This window comes from Ammodytes marinus (genome assembly GCF_949987685.1).
Source record: "Ammodytes marinus genome assembly, chromosome: 18".
Classification (NCBI taxonomy): Eukaryota; Metazoa; Chordata; class Actinopteri; order Uranoscopiformes; family Ammodytidae; genus Ammodytes; species Ammodytes marinus.
Window position 1 is genome coordinate 9,503,122 of NC_137222.1, and position 20,214 is coordinate 9,523,335.

Below are 20,214 nucleotides of genomic sequence, written 5' to 3' on the forward strand. Positions count from 1 at the left end.
AACACATGTAATAGCTTTCAATTGCCCTTGTATATGCCACTGCGTTAGACACTAGATAGGTGACAACGTTGTATCTTGTATCTCTCAGCGTCCTTATCTTCAGCGGCTTTACACTTAACAGGAAAGACGTTTTGTACAGCCAGCCTTTGTCCACTGACGAATGAGTTTCATTACACTTTCATGCCATTCTGCTGTCACTTATGTACACTCAACCTCTATTTCTCACGGTATTTTCTCACCATCTACTTAGTTATTGAAGCAACCTACATGCATTGTTGACCCTAACGCGCCTCACAAGAATAACCCCATGTCTCACCCCATCTGACAAATTGCTATCCAACTTAATCTAATTCTAAACTACAGAAAAGGGGTGGCTTTCCAACTCAATTTGAAAGAGTGCGGTGGGATTATCCCAGCTATTTGCTTGGAAGAGTTCGCCCCGGTGTCATCGAAATCTCACACCTCCTGTGTGGCAGAGGTGAAAGAAAGTGTGGTCATCCAGCTGAGAAACTATTTCTGGCATTTCAAAAATTTCCATTAACTTATTAAATATATTTAGGACTTCTTAAACGGTCCACAAGTGCATGTAGCTTCAGCCTAGGTGGCCTGTTTCCTCGACTCAGGTAAACCACCGTCCTCACTGAGCTGAACAAAACAGCTTAGGCCTATTCTTTTCAGCAAGGTACTTCCTGTTTGCTCAAATACAAACAGCGTAGTAAACTGACCAAGGCTGGTATCTAGGAGATTAACACAGCCTTTCACACTTCACTCTCACCGCCTCTCTGTCTTTGCCAAAACACTCTTGGGGTCAAGTTACACACCTGCCGCTGTTTGAGAGGCAACAGTGATACCTGCCACTCAGCTGGAAGGATTCAGCCGAATATCCTGTTTGGTGTTCCTTTTCTTGTTCTAGGGAACCTGAGAAGCAGAGAAGGCAGCCATTAATGGTTGGGTTGGGGCGGTGAGGGAGGGGGGGGGGGGATGCGCTACAAAAACAAAAGGTTTGAGGACAGCTGGCAATCACCTTTATGCATGTCATACTTTCCAGATTGGCGCCCACAAACACACACACACACACACACACACACACACACACACACACACACACACACACACACACAAACACAATATATACACACACACCCTATATACACACTGCATGTGACTTTTCATGCATATAGAAACAAATCATTATTTACTTTAAATGCTTTGTCTATTCAGAAAACTGACTTGGTGTGACCGGTAACTTTGTTCATAATTGTCTAATTTGATTTGTTAGTGAGTGGTTGAAAAAGTTTTTCTTTATGCAGTATAAACATATTCAAATGACTAAAGTATACAACTACAAAAGTTGAGAAATTGCTGCTTCAGAGTGTAAGATTTATAATAGTTGGAATATTCAGGGTTTATTTTAATTTACTTTATAATCTGCTTGATGGTTGAATGTGTATAAATGGTCTTTGGCTAAAAGTGATGTGGCTTTATACATATAACTAAGTAAATAAAACAAAGTAAATTAAGCTGAAAAGTATCAATGTATCACCTACAATATTGCAGTTAGTCTACGCACAGGCGTATCACAAGCCGTTATAGAAGCAAACACATAAACATGCTGTTTAAGACACACACACACACACACACACACACACACACACACACACACACACACACACACAGATACACATACACATACACATACACACTCACATGCACACACTGGCCTACCCATATCCTGTTTAATCTACTTAATTGAACCTGACTTTGAATAACTAAATAAATGAGGAAATTCACATGGGGCACTTGATCCCTTCTCGGCTAATGGATTGGAGATTCCTTTCCCATAGGGGCATTTGGGCAAACAAGACCCAGTAATCTCTGAATTGATGAGTTGACTCTCTGTCTGCATCAAATTTCTCCACTAAAGAGCTGTTGAACCCCTGATACAGTGTTGGTAGTAAGCCAGATACTCAATTTGCAGACCCAGGCAGAACTATGGGCTTGCTCTGGTTTCACTATTGGCGCTGCGATACTCTAAATGCAAGATGAATGTATAGGTTAGGCGCTGCGTGTAAAATATGAGACAAAGGGGTAGGTGAAGTGTTTTTTGGCTCATGTGCTTTGACAAGAGATTTTCAATTGTACAAATTACTTAAAATATTTCAAACTGTTTCAAATGTATCAAAGTGCTTTAAACACAATTACATTGAAGACCACTCATTTCTTGCGTCTGATATGATGCACAATATTGTAGTCCAGCCAAAAAGGATATAACTCCACCTCGATTTAGGTGACAAATTTATTAAAGTCCTGTAATTTAATCAGGAATCATTATCATCATCATTACCAGAAGGGAATAAATAACACATAAAACATTTTCCACATAAACAAACATATACATCAGACCCCCGACACGCTACAGCAGTTCTTCCTTGTCGGGAGTTTTTTTTCTTTTTTTCGAACAAAGACGAACGAGATACATCTCAGAACACGCAAATGCATAGAAGTAATTGGACCCCTAGGTTCCATTTAAGACAACATCTACATTTTTGTCCTATATCCCTGTTTTAAGAATGTACAAAGTCCTCGTATCTGGGGTTTTATTCATGTCCAAGAAGGGGTTTGTATAAAAATAAAGTCTCAACAACCTATGTATATATTTATATAGACATTTGGCAACAACCAGACATTTAAAGACTCTGAACGTTGGAACCGAATGCTGCACCTGAACACAGTGAAGAAAAAAAGAGCATTTGGAGGAGATGAGAATTGAGAAGGGGGCATGGATGAAAATGTCCAAACTTTGAGTCTCTGTATTGTTCTGAAAAAGCTTATAGTGGTATTTGAAAACAGAACATTTAAAGAGATTTCTTGCTTTACATATGGTTTTACTACCAAAGGACAATTTTTAGGTCTAGTGCTTTTCATCAAGGACATCTTGCTCCTTCCTTCCATCCAGATCATCATATATTAAAGGAAACCTTTTAATCAGATATTAGGGAGATCCAAAGACAACAGTCTATTCCCTTAAACCACCTTGTCCTGTAAGACTATTTTCCAATTCCTAAAATCCCAAAAGAAGACACAGAAAACCAAAAAATCAAAAGAGTTCAAAGTTCTTGTCGTTGACCAATCAAAACTGTCCGTGGTCCACTTCATCTAACCAGGAGGCAGGACTAGCAGGAAAGTCTGGGTATCCTCCACTGCTGCAAGTGGAGAGGTCTGAGTTGGGGCCGTTGGCGGCCCCCATGGAGACCCTCCCGGCGGGGTTGATCCCGGGCCCGCTGCCCTGGTTCATGATAGAAAGACCGGAGTCGGGGTACACCAAGCTGGAGATGAGAGGCTGGTGTCTGGGCAGCGCCTGAAGGGACCCTGGCGACTGGGGGAGGCCGTAGGGGCTGTTGGAGCGGATGTCGTGGAACTGGTCTTGAGAGGGGAGGACGCCGTGCTCCAGGGGGAAGGAGTTGTGGTTGTTGCCCCCTTGGCGGCCCCCCATGGCTGGGGAGGACTCACTCATGCTGCTGTAGATGCCATTAGTGAGGCCCAGCTCTGACATGGGTGGTTCATCTGTGCAAAAGGGACAAAAAGCTAAAGGTGTTATTTGTTATTCCGAATGGACTGCATGAAATTAGCCATACTGAAAAACCTTTTTTTTCAATAACTCTACTCTACTTCTATTTAAAATAATAGTGTACAAATCCAGAATGCCAGGGTCTTAGTACAGGGAGAAGAGACAAATATTCCGGGGGCTGCATAGCATGTCTCCGACTATAGCAATTAGCTTGACAACTAAAGTACTTTTCAGCTTCTGTATACATCCATGAACTAACTGTATGAGCAGTCGCAAAACAAACTCAATTTTACAATTTAAAATTAATATCCTGGAAGGATATGAAAGTATCCTTTTACAGGGTATTCATTCAATGAATGGATGGAAAATAAGAAATGGCAGGACAGTTTCAACTTCAGCTTACTGTTAATTAAATTTCAAGAACAATGCTAAACATGTATTTGCAATAGGATGTACAACCTCTTATCAAAAGGCTGGTCTCTGTAATTTCTGCTTCCTGTCAGTACTTTTACAAATAAGATATGTATAAACAGTATATAAACATTTTATACATGATTTATAATATACTTTAATTTGGTTGTAAGCAGATATAAGGTAATTTATCAAATTAATGATGACTGAATTCCATCTAGCTGCCTCCATTTCTGGGTCCTTGTGCTGTACATACTGGCTCACTGTCTGTCATGGACTACGGGAACACTTGAGTGGAACAGAGCCACCATTCATGCTTGCTCCATTCATTTTGCGCAGCTGACTCTACCTGTAAAGGACACCTCGGCATCACTATCCATGCCCTCTTCCTGGATGCTGTCTTTGTCGGATTTGGAGCTTCCCCGCGACCTCTTCATGTTTCGAAAGTACTGCCCCCACCTCTGCCGACCGGCGTCTTTTTTCAGCCTTTTCTCTTTTGCCCGCCTGTTCTGAAACCAAACCTGGAGGGTATAAAGACAAGAAATCTATATATTAGGATATATTACAACCTCTCAGTCTTGAGGACCATAACCAAATAATATTTTATAGTCATCATCCCTACCATATAAAAGTCAAAGTCCTCTACATCCAAACCCCTCTGCTATTTCATTGATGCACATAGTATGCCTTAAAGCATTAAAACAAAATTAATTGTCAAGGACTGTCTGTATGCTGAGTGTGAGACTGAAACAGTGACACAGGACAGTAATCCTTGGGACAAGCATTCCCCTACACCTGATATATCACACATTTAATTAACTTCGCGACTGCTACAAGTTGTCATCACCCCTGGGGGGGATTTGAATAATTAGCCTGACACTGATTTAAATTATTCAAATTCTTCTATATCTACTTTTGATCTGATATATTCATGTTAGCACCTGCTATAGAAACAAATAAACAATAACAGCCATAAACATAAACTGACTGGAACGTCACCGCTCACAAGTGAAATCTGATACAAAATGACTCAATAACACCATTTCTTAGTCTGGTTTTTGTTTCACACACAAAATTAATTAATTTCAGTCACAAGCACCAAAAGGCAGTTTTACTTTCTCCTTAATGATATTCCACCCTGAGTGAAACCTCTTCACCCCTTCCCTTTCACTGAATAATGAGGAGCATTTTAGTGGCTTCCGTCTCTACTTTTGTCCTTGCAAATAAAACAATATATATGACCACCACCTAGCAAGCAGCGTGAGGCTCCTCTGCAGCAGACAATATGCGAGGGGCCCCTCTTAGCATTGTTAACGAGCTTGCACTTAAACCATGCTGACTTTCAGGTGGACTTCATTCTACTCCATCTAGCCATAAATCCCCTCACCCTCACCAGCCAACACACACGCGCACACTTACTCGTACAGTGGTGGGCCCGTGCCAGTTCAGCCACTATTGTCCCTCTGATAATGAAGCCAGGACACTAATGGAATAGCCCTTAATGGATAATAATACACTTTACCTGCACAACCCGCATATCCAGGCCCGTCTCTGATGACAACTGCTCCCGGACGTGGCGGGCGGGTTTGGGAGAGTTATTGTATGCATTCTTCAGCGTTTCCAGCTGTTTAGCAGTGATGGTGGTCCGTGGCCTTTTTGCAGTCGAGTCTGCTTCTGAAAAAATGAACGGACATCACGCAAATGTAAGCTTGGACAGTGACTCTGCTGACGTTTGGACCTCAATGTTGTCTATTGAAATAAATTGGAGAATAAACATAGTAAGTATACACACTAACCGTCTAATAGTGATTTTTTTGTATACAGTGTTTTAATTCATTGCTGTCTTGCACTGACACAAACATCTTTTCTGATATTTAAAATATTACTATCACCATGAAAGATCAACTGGCCATCCTTACACACCCGTGGTAAAATGCACTGGTTAATGCTCATCTACAAAACCCTACTTGGTCTGTCCCCCCTACCTGTGCGACCTGCTTCCTACAACACCTGCTCTGCCCGGTACATTCACCTAAAAATCCCCAAAACAAATTCTGTAAAAACATTTAAACTGGACACTAATTGCTCAGCTTTCAAAGACTCAATCATGGATCAGTCCACTAACTTTCTCCAAACTACCACTATCTAATGGCTCATTACAGTTTGTCCCATGCATTCTGCCCTCGCCCTGATACCATTCTGTCCTTTACTGTGTATTTCATGTGTACCTTACACATCTCTGATGTGTGATGTGTATTGCCGTCCCTGTGACTGCTATGTTTGGATTTGCTATGTGTCGCTGTCCTTTTAACTTTTCTTACTGTGGCTGTGACTGTGTACAAGCAGATGGCTGTTGGTAATGTTGTACGCTGCTGTCTTTTAACTGTGCTAAAATGTGTGTGTGTCTGCTGCTGTTTGTCTCCTACTGTGTGTCGCAGTGTCTGGATGAAATGGGTGTGTGCTGTGTGACCTTTTAACATTTAACTTGACCTTTCTTTTCAGCCCCCACCCCCCTCCCCTCGCCCCTTTTGCCTGGCTGTCTTTGAAAATAAGAATTTGTTTTTAACAGCCTGCCTGGTTAAATAAAGGGTAAATAAAAAATTTAAATAAAATTGAATAGAAAACTTTTTGTGCATGTATTTTTGGTTTGTAATGTGAAAAATGTATTATCGAAACACATATTGATAGCAACTTGTAGCATAAAACCGCTTGTATAATATACAACTTTCTAATGTAACCTAAGTCGATAAATCCTCTTGTGCTTATACACCAAAATCTGGCATCCTTTGCATAATCAGCATCATGTCTGCACATCTGTTGGCCAGCACAGCAAAACTACAAAACCATCATCCAAATGGATGCCACCCAAGTAATTGCGCCCTCTCATTAGTAAAATAAACGTGTGTGTTTTTCGTGAAAACTTAGCGTTAACTCGCTGCATAAATCAACACTTGGTGTGGAGCAGTAAATTCAAACAAACAGATGGGGAGATAAAACTTGACCATGGCCATGACTGCCCTATGCGGAGCAGAGCTTGCTGGGTTTCTTTTTACAGTGAAGCTCAAGTTAATATAATCAGGGCAACTAATTAAAAAAAAATGCTTGGGGCATATAAACATTGGAAGAGAAAAAATATGAAATGCAATTAACTTTTTTTATGACAACAAATGTTTAAGTATACAGAATCACTTCCAATAAGCTTTAAAACAGAAGTGCCTTAGTCTGTAAATTGTGTATTTTCATAGTCCAGGTGTAAAGTCCAAATGATTAGCCTTTTCATTTTTCCCCCAGTCCAAATATTACTATACTGCAGGTATTCTATAGGTCCGTGACTTATATGATTTAGCAATACTATGCTTTTAATAATATGATTAAGTTCTAAATTTAGAAGTTTTGTTAACTATATTTGTCAAATATATTTTTCATGTATCAAAAAATATAAGAACATGATCTCAAAATACACTTTCTGTACACCTTGAGTAGTAAACAGCTTACTGATTTAAATACTTCTTACATATACAGTAATTGTTGTAACCTAGAAGTATTAGTATTATTGTTCTGTTGAATTCTTCTAATGGTTTGACTCGTTTTGGTTTGACAACTAAATGTTTTTGAGTCATTCATGAGATTATCAGACACCATTGCTGCTGAATACACATCAAGGAGTGTGAAACTATATAGGGTGACTTTACTGCAGATGTAGAATTTCAAGAAAGCATTGTCACTCGATTACATTTTCATTTAAAATACATGTAATTTGTTGTAGTTGAACAGTTCCAGTACCTACAACATAATTAAACATAATACAGATTTGTTTCTCCCATTTTGTGAATATTATTACCAGTGCACATAATGATACAGAGATTAGTTTGGCACATCACGAATCTCGGGCACAATCGAAAGAGTTATTGAAGGCTGCGCAGAGTGCACGTGTAAACCCAAAAAGCCTCAACATTAACGCAGTGCTGCTATCGATTGGGTTGCGGGCAACGATGCAATTAGCACAGGTGGGTCAAAGTTTATAGGTGACCTCATCGTCATGTCAAACGCACAACAGATAGGCCTACTTAAACGTAAAAATCACCAGACGATGCTTCATATAAAAGAATAAGCTCTGCAAAATTGCAATCACTGCTAAAATTGTACATTTTGTCAAGGTTTATTGTAGGCCTACATTAAGCCAATAATAGAAATGTTGAGACGATCGTTTTGATTGGTAGTAAGTTTCTCCTCACCTCGCTGCTTGGCGGTCTCGTAGTCGGCCTTGCAGACCAGCCTACTGTCCTCCATCAGATAGTACTCGTCGCCGGTGGCCAGCTGCCTCTTGCATACGATGCAAGCGAAACAGTGCAGGTGATAGACGAAGTCCTGCGCTCTCCTCACCACCTGGGTGGGCGGTATGCCCTGCTGACAGGCTGCGCATTTGGTCCCGAATCTCCTTTTGGGAAATTAGACAGTTTCCATCAATGCATAATAGCTTTTTACACATCGCCACGTGTCGATAGGCTATATTATTTTGAGCAAAAACAGGTATAACATATTTTTTAAGACCAAAAAAAAAAAAACAATTGCAAAAACATTTGAAAGCTACTCACTTAAAGAAATCCTCTTTGCAGTAGACGCTGTCGCCCCTGCTGAAGCACTTCTCCGCCAGTTGTGCCTGGCAGTCGCTGCACTTGAGGCACTTGCTGTGCCAGTGGCGATCAAGCACTTTGAGTATAAAGCGGTCCACGATGTGTTGGTTGCAGCCTGCGCATAGTGGGATCTCTGTAGGAGACATGATGAAATCACTTTGGTCAATTTAGTTTAATCTATATATTTTACATATGTTGAATGGCAAGAGGAGGGGAAATTGATGAACACAGGTTTAATCAGGCAAGACACCCAAGATAATATAAACAGAACACTTTATCGCTGGAATAAAGATGAGCAGCGTAAACTGACCTAACAATATGTTTAATGGTTTTACTCTTATTTTATTATTAGGCTATATTATATTATTTGATTTATTGTAAATAATTTTCTTCTATATCTATTTAGTGAATTACATTATAAAATGATACGGAATACTTCAGCCTGGTAGAACTTTTCTACCTTCAACATCATACTTATCAATATTTTTGTTTCACTAAACCCAGACTCCACTTACAATGTGACTATTATTAATACACACTTATTTTCCATCCTAGCAGTAGCCTATAGGCCTATTAACCAAATGCAAAACCAAAAAGGAACGGGGCCCGTTGCCAAATTGATTGCAGCACACACATTAAATGGCCCAGTAGAAATCCAGCGCTAGATGCAACTATGCTGGTTCAACATAATTGCATTGCTCATAAACTCACAAACAAAAATAAATTAAAGCAATTCGTGAATAAATAAGAGAAGTTTATGGAAGCATACACGGTGCACCTCGCATTCACAATCATTATGTAAAAAGAGCATTATTAAATAAAAGGGGAGGACTCCCACAGTTTAAGCTGGAGTCCGCCCTGTGTCTCATGGTTCGTAACAGCGACTGACTTCAAAAAACCTGCAGATATCTTTAAGCCCACGATTTCCATCCCCAGTTATCTTACATCCGGCCATAGTTTCATTTGGTCGATGATGAAGAAGAAGAAAAACATCACAAATCACCACTTGCCTCAAATAAAAATACATTAAATGTTAATCTTGTTTTACAATTCGAAAGCACGTCTTGGCCTTGGCGTATAAAAGAGGGTTTCATGTGCTGAAAATCAGGGACTTAACCTGCATTTAAATCAAGCTTCACATTAAACCAAGTGTGAATCCAATAAGCTTATATATTTGACTTATAAAGAGATATTTCAATAATTGACGTTTCGAAATTTAAGCGATGACCTGTAATATTATCAGACATCAGTGCACACTGCAGTGATAAAATGACAACCAAACTGCTTTTCAAACATCAATGATATGAATGGACATTTACATACTCTGCTTATGGACACCGATGGGTCCAATATAAGATTGAATCCAATTGTTTGGACCTAATAATAATAATAATAATAATAATAATAATAATAATAATAATAATAATAATAATAATAATAATAATAATAATATATACCCATATATATATATATATATATATATATATAGTGATACAGCCTAATAATAATGAGAATATTTCAAATCCTTAAATGGAGCAAAAGCATTATCTTGGCCAATCAATAGATAATTAATCGAATAGTTTTCGTCTTGTTATTATGTTGTAGCCTAATCATCTTCAACCAACAGCAACCACATTTGCGCTTCGTCCACTTCAGGCAGAAAGGCCTGCATTGTAACATCACAAAAGCAACTTTATGATATTCAATATAAAACAATAAAAAACACTGACCAAACATGGACAATCAAAACGCCTCGTAAGACCTTGCCAGGCTTCTTTATACATAATTGAAAGAGGCGCAACCACTTCATATTCCATCCGTGCAAGGAGTCTTATTCCAATTGTTCTGTTGTGAACAATTCATGAAATGTTAATGAGCCATTTCTTGTGGCATCACCAGCGCAGCCCCGCACAAGTGTGTGGCGCTGGTGGGAGCCACGTCGGGAACAGGTGTATCCAGGTCATCATTAATTCAGCGCCCTGTGTAAAACTAGAAAGCTCAAGCCTTTAGCCTCACGGTACAAAACCAATAAGGTTTCCCGAGCAATTGGCTCACCTGGTGGAGCCCACTCGGAATATTGAAAAAAATAGATGCTTGCAAATCCCAATCGAAATCTCTCAAAGTAAAATCCACAATCCACACAATCGAACACGGAGCTGGCGGGGTCCATTGCATCGCCCCCAAATGCACCCTTATAACCGTTCAAAATGGACGGTGTGAATAATGAAAATGAAACACAAAATTCCCTCAATTCATAGAAAATCACTTTTTTGTACACTATAGTTTTCGCTTTGCATGATGCTGAATCTGTATTACTTCAAATAATCCAAGTTGCGTAATTTCCAATTTACCCAAATTAAAACTGTGTTAGAACAGAGGTAGCCTACCTCCAGTTTCCGAAATAAATATACCCATTAATTCAGAAAAATACCATATCAAAATGTATACGACCAGTCAGATAAATCAGGTTCAAGCCTGGTGCGTAAAAGTTGCAATGACGTGGACTTAAAGGCCCGTTTAAAGAGTTCTGTATTAATGATAACATGCTACACAAACACACACGAATGAGTGCACTCACTGTGCAAAAGGCTTATGAACAGTGCAAAAACGAACACATTGTATATATTTCCCTTGCCTTTCCGTAGCTCCTCACTGTGTGACAGCAAAGCAAGGAGCATCTCGGTGTTATTATTTGATGAGTCTTTTGGAGAGTTGCGCTCACGGCGTCCGTCCATCGCTCATGATCTACGCTCTCAATATCGTAAAGCCCGTCTAGTTTTGTGTATCCGTCCACGCGTTTGTAAAAATGTGTGTTTAGCACTGAGCATCCAACGCGATCACAAAGAGTGTGGGTGAGGTATAGCCTAGTTTGGCTTTTAGGCTCTGCTGTGTGTTCAAGCCCGTGCAGGATTACGCTGCACCGTTTCCTGGGCGACAAGGAGATAGATTAACATCACCTACCAAGTACCGTACCCGGAAGAAGAATGAACAGGAGGTGAGAGGAAAAGGCCAATATAGTTTCAGTGTTATATCCTGCTACTCTCCAAATAAAATGAACGATAGAGAATTATTCTTCATTTTCTTAATGTTCCACTTTGAATTAGGTGACTGAACTTAAGTAGGCCTACTCTTTTACCTAAAGTGTTGAAATTACTAGGCCCTCTGATTGTTCATTTCTGTATTCCTACATTAAAGGTATACTGGTAACATTTGTTTTCTTTGGCTTACTACTAATGCAGACATGGGAAATATAGGGCATTCGTTTTGACACAACATGATTACATGAAATGTAAAAGATCCCCATGTGGAAAGTATACTAATATAATGACAACAATAACAAGACAACTAAATCTACAACTTAAAACAACCAAAAAACGAGAAAACTGGACACTAGGCTATTATGTTCGTTAATTTATTTTTGTAAATCGACCAGTTGTTCCCACGAGGATTCGGCATGGCGATCCATTTTTAGTTCAGATTCCAGTACTGCCATGCGTAAAGGAGAGATTAGGCCCTGAGGTACACTACAAGTTTAGGCCCTTGTCTTGGACTGCATGTTGAATGCATTCATTTATTTTTGCAGCAGCAAAGCAGGTCATTGTTAATAATAATAATACAAAATAAATATTGTTTTTAAATTGTCGCTCGGAAGTCAAATATCAAATATCACATTGTGTGTTGCTATTATTATTGTCATTATTATTACCATTACTACTTATATAAATGGAAAACAATGCATTTTCTTAGAAATTTGTACCATAAGCTCTGTGTCCGATTAGATTTTAAATAAGTGATTTTAAATATCTCTCTCTCTCTCTCTTTCTCTCTCTCTCTCTCTCACACACACACACACACACACACACACACACACACACACACACACACACACACACACACACACACACACACACACACACACACACACACACACACAATATTCCTCTCGAACGTTGAGTGCTCAAAGACAAGTGTTTATTTAGGGGAGAGATTGGCTGTTCAATAACATGTTGATCGGGCCAACACCCCAATGAATTTTATTGACACTGATCTTTGGCACAAAAGAGCGCCTGGGGAAATCACGGGTGAGTGCCACAGCCGCGCCGGGCCGCTGATGAATCTAAAATCAATGTCCTATTTGCCTGTATTTCAGAAGTATATGAACGCCGTTTTGGAGAAAGCTGTGGGGTTCACGTGCGGTGGTGCCCCCTCTTTACTTTCTCAGCTTTGTAATAATTTTTTATGTCATATTGATCGCTGACTTTTGAGGGGGGCGACTCCGACAGTAATGAGACAACAAAGCGATAGAATGACCATCAGAGGAATGGTCAGTCAGTGTGTGAGAAAGACGCGAGGTTGAGAAACTAAATTCACGCTTTTTTGTTCAATTGAATTTGGTTGAAATCCATATAGATTCAAGGATATACTTTTTATTTTTATTTTATTTAATTTTCCATAATTTAACAATAATAATTGAATAGCCTAGTTATTAAACGAAATAGCAGTTTTTTGTTAAGTGACAGTAACACCACAACAACACACATGCTCATTTTAGAAACAGGCCCAAGAAAACATGTTTTTTACTCTTTACATATTTGAACGTCACATTGGACCACGTTTATGGGCTTCATCCCCACCTACACTGGCAACCTCAGGTGTCCCATCTGTCAGAGCAGGAATGTGACACCTGTTGGGCTTTTTCCTCTCTGTGGGACTGCAGGTGCATGATGGGAGAAGCGGGGTCCGGTGCTCACTCTGCTCTACCACATCCCCTCCCTACGCTCCCGTTACAACCGCGTGTGGCGGTGTGAAATGGCAGCACGCGCGTAACATCTGTTCTGGTCCTTCTCCCAACAATGAAGTCTCATTACAAATTCATAACGTCTCCCACACGCAACGCAAAAAAAAACGAAGCGCCGCTACACAGTCAGTGTGCACCAACACCACGGGGTTTGTGAATAATAGAAAGGGTTTCTTGAAACTGTTGCATCGCCAGGTTGTAGCCTAATGTCAGCGTCCCATATAAACCGAAAATTATCAAACATAAAATAATATTTCGAAGCAGCTAGATGTCCTTTTTTGTGGAAGTGTGGCTGCATTTCAAAATAAAATAAAATAAAAGTTTACTCCATCCATCTCTATTTCACGCTTGTCAGAGTTTAAGACGATGGGCCTAACGCCTGCTGGGCTGACCTGCTGTAGCCCATTATCTTCTATTTCACGCCTATAATTGTGACTCATTTATGGGCCTCTAGTCCACAATTAAAACTCTGCACTACTTGTATTCTGTCCAACCTCGATAGACATCATATAGGCCTATCGGCCCATGCACGAGGAAATTAGGTAATGGACTCTTACCTTGGCCCGAACTGTACCGGGAGAAATTCCCGGTGTTCTGACAACTTGATCCCGGGTGTTCAAGCAACATTTTGAAGATGATCCGATGATCCAACGGAGAAGCAGCGCCGTAAGACGCACACCTGCGATATATTTAAAAAAAGAAGCCTAACAAGCTATGCCTATAGAAGATGGCTTCGAACCCGCACTTTCCTGCAGATTTTATCCTCTCGAGAGCGAGTCGAGCTCTGTTCGATGGCAGCTTGACTTCTTGCAAACGTTACAAAGGACGCCCGTGGACCTCTCTCCGTCCTTCAGCCGCCGTGGACGGAAACTTTGAATATTCATCAAGTTGCTCTTTGATTCCAGGTTGATACGCTCGATATGAGGTGGAGGAGGCGATGGGGGCAGTGGGAAAAAGTGTGTGACCGTTTAGCGTCGTCAGCTGACCTGACTGTGAGACCCTGCAGCCTGCGACTTTAACTTCAACCGAAGTGAGCTGCGGTCAGCGCTGCCTCTGTCCACGGTCCTGAAAAGGGGGAGTATCTCTTGACGGGTTGGAGAGGCGTGTGTGTGCTGCTGTTATATGGCCCCGTGGCTATCTTAAAGATACCCCACGCCCCCCGCCCCTTCCTCCCTCCCTCTTCCTCCTTATCTGTGTTGTGGTGCACGTGTCTGTCTTTCAAGGCGCACAATAGGGGGAATTCGGCATTGCTCGGGACATTGTTGACATGCGTTTCCATCGCTGCGTCTCTCTTTTGTTTCGGTTAGAAATAGACCGCCTCGCATTAATGATGCAAGTGTGGACGGAGCATACACACACCGTTATGTTAGCTCATATGGAGTTACCGTTGGGCAATACTGACATAATACAAAATAAAAGAAAAGAAAAAGTCACTACTGAGACTATAGTTTAAAATGAGTGACGTTTTCTGTAGTAGTTCCGAATACTCATGGTTATGGTAAAAAGGTGCAAGTTAAAAAGTTTGCATCTTAAAATACAGTTCACTAATACGCCAAGGCTTTTTTTTCTTTGACAAAACATTGTCTCTAATTTATGCCTTCCAGTAAAATCTTTAAGCCGAGCGTGTGCCCAGCAGCGTTACTGGTGGACTATTTGGCCGGGTGCCATGCCTCATGCCTTTGACACTGTGCCAATTATCACCACACCGCCCAGAACCGCTCTGACGTAGTCCTACAGCTTTGATTCAATTTTACTCGCCCAGCACGCCAGCCCACAAGTGGTGTAAGCCAATTAGACCTATGCTGTTCATTAGTCCACTCAGGGCAATTAGCCTCCCAAACTTGGAAAGAAATCAGCTACCCTTTCTTTTTCTTCTTCTTCTCTTTTCTCATTACCTCTCACTGACTTTACACCCTCCCTCATCTCACGAACTAGAAATTTCACTGGCATGATGTCACAATTTTAAAAAAGCAAAACAAAAAAAAATTAACCAAAAAAAACAAACAGTGTCCATCAGATGTTTGTTTTCATGGACGAGAAGTTTTTGTTTCCCCAGGCAGTAGTAATCTCTGGTCAATGCGGATCTTTGTGCAGATTAAGGGAGAACTGGGAAGGAGCTGTACACAGTAACCTAAAGCCAAAGCAGCATAAAAGGAGCTTAGACAACAAGCACAACAACAGGACTGCTTTCCTTTTCCCTTCATCCGTTGTGAGAAGAAACTCCTTCCAGATTGCCTTTGCTATTTTGCACAAAGACGTGTATTATCCACGTTTAAAATGTGTTGAATTAGGATCTCAAATCAGACTTTTTTTACTATGTTGTTTAAAGAAGGAATCTGAGGGATTCACCGACCAACAACCCAATTAGAAATGTTTTGAAAGACTATGTTTTGACTGACACTTTTCTCTAAAAAAAAAACATTTTATTTTCCTGATATCCTCGGCTCCCCTGCGTGAATATCAAAATGAGCCAACCGCTAAAAACATGCCAAGGCTTTTATCCTGTTTTTGTTTGTCCTTTGTCCATGAAAACCTGGAGCATCATCACAGGAAATTGGTAAAGTATTAATACACCTGGGTCCTACTTGAGGTAGAAGCTTCAATCAGCCACTTAAATGGTCCTCCATTTTTTGCACCTATTGGAACTTGATTTTTGACCTTGAATATGAGCAGGTTGAACAGGCTCACCAGTCCCCCGTGGAATAGACAAGTCCCTTTTAAGGAGCACTTCAAAAGAACAAACGGCGTGCTGAATATGAAACCTAGGTTTCCCTTCAAGTGAGGGCACTTGGAATCGTTTCATGAATACAATCTTTACCCAGATCTGTTGTGTTTCTTGTATAATACAAAATGTTCTCAGCCTATGTTTGTATTTTGCACTGGAAAGGATTTCAGTTGGAGCAAAGACATAGGCCTATACCCTTTTCCTATCCTTTTTTTTCTTGCAGAAGCAAACAAACAACAATTGGAACATAAGAGTGAATTTTGAATGTACTGTCTCAACCTAGGTATGTCATAAGAAAACAAAATGGTATATGTGTGTCTATATCATTCTATAAATTATGTTGAGCCAATTTTTTTATAGCTTTGTTTATTTAGTTAAACAAATAGTTTTATTTTTTCATTAATTTTTTTTACATTAATTTAAGAAACTGAAACATGGTCCAAATTGGACCGTTTTCAAATGCAGCCCCTTTTGCTTAATCAGCAAAACATGAACCAAGAGCAGTTTTATGGATGAGAAATCTGTTACCACTGAAGGCCATGTGACATAAAATACATTAAGAATAATGAAAGATTTTGAGGGTATCTTCCTATAGTCTATAGCCTTTCTCTTCTCTCTGAAATGTACTTTATCTGATCAGAATTCTTGTTTTCATTTATATGAGGGTGTATTTGTTTACTTATTGAAGCACATTGTTATTTCTGCATTCTTGTGTAGGTCGGTCCACAAGTGCCACCGTGGGATGTCCTGAAATGTTGTACATAGATGTGTGTACATGCCATTTGTGTGTGTGACTGCTTATGCACATTTGAGTTGGGTGGCTGAGTGTTACCGCGGGGGGTCGGTGCGCACCCATGCCACCCCTCTGACACCGGGCGGCCATTGTGCTCCTGTCGTGATCAATCATGTCCTCCAAAGACTGGCCTTGTTCAAGAGGGAGGGGACCAATCACACGCCTCATTACCCTGGCTTGGTTACTCCTTAGCGCAGTAGTCCCAGGACACCGTCAGCCTGTTGCTGTCTGGAGGAGCAAGAGAGCAAGTGGGTGTGTGTGTGTGTGTGTGTGTGTGTGTGTGTGTGTGTGTGTGTGTGTGTGTGTGTGTGTGTGTGTGTGTGTGTGTGTGTGTGTGTGTGTGTGTGTGTGTGTGTGTGTGTGTGTGTGTGTGTGTGTGTGTGTGTGTGTGTGTGTGTGTGTGTGTGTGTGTGTGTGTGTGTGTGTGTGTGTGTGTGTGTGTGTGTGTGTGTGTGTGTGTGTGTGTGTGTGTGTGTGTGTGTGTGTGTGTGTGTGTGTGTGTGTGTGTGTGTGTGTGTGTGTGTGTGTGTGTGTGTGTGTGTGTGTGTGTGTGTGTGTGTGTGTGTGTGTGTGTGTGTGTGTGTGTGTGTGTGTGTGTGTGTGTGTGTGACAGATAGAGATATAGTTAGCAAGAGGGTGTCAAAGGTAGCTAGAGCGGTACATCTGACAGTGAATTTGCAAAATAATGGTAGACAAAAATTGTTTTTATTAAAGCTATAGTGCATAACTTTTCTGACCCCATGAGGAATTCTGAGTCAAAACAACATCTAATCTACATCAGGTAAGCCATCAGTGACCGTGCATGGATTTTATTCCCTCTTCTATAAATAATTTTTTTTTTTTAAGATATTTTAAGGCATTTTTATGCTTTATTGATAGTGCAGAGAGACAGAGGGGAGTGACATGCAGAGAACGACTGCGGGCGGGAATCGAACCCGGGTCTGCTGCTGGGCCCGGCCCGGGGGGGGCCCTTAGACACCAACTGAGCTAAGGGCGCCCCTAAATCCAGGTTGTTTCTTATAGCAGCAGAATATACAACTGAAACATTTCGTGGCCCTTCTTGAGCCCCTGTGGCAGTGTCTGGGGGTGACATCAGTTCAATAACATTGCCATACAGAGCCATGCAGAGAGAGAGTTTTGTGGAGCTGATAGGCTTTATCAACTTTGTGTCAACTCGTTTGGCAATGGCTTGAATGTAACCAACATTTATTTGGAAAAGTTACGCACTATAGCTTTTAATATTATTTATACTATAAGATGTTCCTAATCCGTTTTAAGATAGGTCAAAATCGGCTGCTGCCAGTCAGCAAAGGTATTGTACGTAAACTGAAAAACTTTAACCAATCACACATTCTGCAGGTATCAGATGCTGACCCAAAGAATATTTCTAAATGTTAGAAACCCAACCACCGGTCATATACTGCAGAGAAAGGCCCACCCTCTGCGTCCCCTGAGCAACCAGCCTCTGGTTTTCAACCATATAGCAAGCAGCTCTCATTGTTTTGAAATGGCTCCATCTGGCAAGGTTTCACTGACCAGGCCGGCCGCGGCTCGCTCCCCCAGCAGCTGGCTAAACTGCCCAACCGCTTTTCTGCTTGGCCCTCGGAGTAACCGACACTCTCTGGTGGCTTTGCCCCACACACACACACACACACACACACACACACACACACACACACACACACACACACACACACACACACACACACACACACACACACACACACACACACACACACTATAACACAATAACACACAAGGCTAACTGTCCCCCGGCCTGCCAGTCTTGGGGTCAGCTGGCCTGAGTCAGAGAAGGGGAGGGAGGTGTGCCGGAGGGGTGGTGTGAGGGGGTAAGAATGGGTGACACCATTTAGCTCTTTGTCATTCGCCCAAGCGAACTGAAGAAATGGATTCAGAAGTGTTCCATGTCCACTAGAGAGACATTGGAGATGATCTTAGAATCATTTTTAAGAAAAAACACAAAATGGACAATCCCTCCTAATAGCTCTTGAAAGTCAGCTATGCTTTTAGATTGGTGAGCATTCATCCCACTTTTTTATCATTATCAGGTCAACTTGATTGTCAATTAATGCAATATGTGCCAGACATACAGAGGAATCTAAAATATGTTTCTCTCTGAACCATGGTGCAAAGTACAAAGGATTTAAAAAAAAAAAAAAAAAAAAAATATATATATATATATATATATATATATATATATATATATATATATATATATAAAATATATAAATTCTTACAAAAGTAAGGCAAAACCAAATGGTATGGAAAACAAAATAAATTGAAAACATGCAATATAAAGAACATTATTTACAATACACTTAACTCCAACAGCTGGCACTTAAGCGTCAAATGCGGGTTTCATTATTTGTGCATGAGGGTCTACTCCAGGCTAAGGAAGAAAAAAAGGCTACCACCTCTGCCCAGCATCAACCCCTTTGAATATTGATATGCTAATGATGAACAACACAGGGAACAAAGCCTGGCTGCTACCTCTGGAAACCAATACAATGGCCCCTTCAGTCAGGCCTTGACACTTTTACCACCCAACATGTGTCCCCGTTTTCATGCTCAGACAATAAAAGGCCAACAACTGTCCATCCATTTATATGGGGGATGCTGTTACTCAGTTTCCGACGCACCGTCTGGGGACCCGACTGGTTACGGGTCTGTGTAACCCGTCTTTGTCCGGGCTGGGAAATATCAGCATTTTAGAGCAATGATAAGCCACCCCAGAGCCATAATGCCTGGGAGGTCAGAGTTCAAACCTTTTATACAGAGCTGAGGCTTGACCTAACTTGTCATTACAGATGTTGGTCTGCTGTGAACTCTATCTGGTTTGCAGGTTGTTTATTCCTGTGACAGAATAAATGAAACATTCTAAAGAGCTTACTAGTGAGATATGCTTTTACACCTATTTACTGGTTTAATGTACGTTTTTAGACCTAATCAGCTTTGAAAAACTTGATAGGATTTTTTTAAATTGTGTTAGGAATCATCCATGAAGCTGAGGATGGTGATGATTTGTGGTAGACAATTTAACAGAATCCAATTCATATACAGTATGTCTGTGTTGGCCAAAAGTTCTTCATTCCAGAAAATGTAACTTTTTATCTTGTTTGATTTTGCTGTTGGTAAAAAGGGTAGTTAACACAATGTTCAGCTAACACAAATAAAATTTCCGTTTAACAACGTAGTGAATTGAATGCATAATCCACTATTTTTAAATTCGGTATGTACATTTCATTACATTTAGGGGAATAAATA

The 20,214-nt window shown here is 40.6% G+C and overlaps 1 protein-coding gene across 1 annotated transcript; it reads right to left on the reverse strand.

Annotated features, from left to right (window-relative positions):
- Nucleotides 1-3,130: 3,130 nt before the first annotated feature.
- Nucleotides 3,131-11,348, reverse strand: lhx3 (LIM homeobox 3; the record flags this gene model as incomplete). The annotated part of the gene is made up of 6 exons (XM_080046803.1): nt 3,131-3,564; nt 4,329-4,500; nt 5,502-5,653; nt 8,215-8,417; nt 8,575-8,746; nt 11,249-11,348. The coding sequence occupies 6 exons, from the start codon at nt 11,346-11,348 to the stop codon at nt 3,131-3,133; spliced, it is 1,233 nt and encodes a 410-aa protein (XP_079902929.1).
- Nucleotides 11,349-20,214: the final 8,866 nt, after the last annotated feature.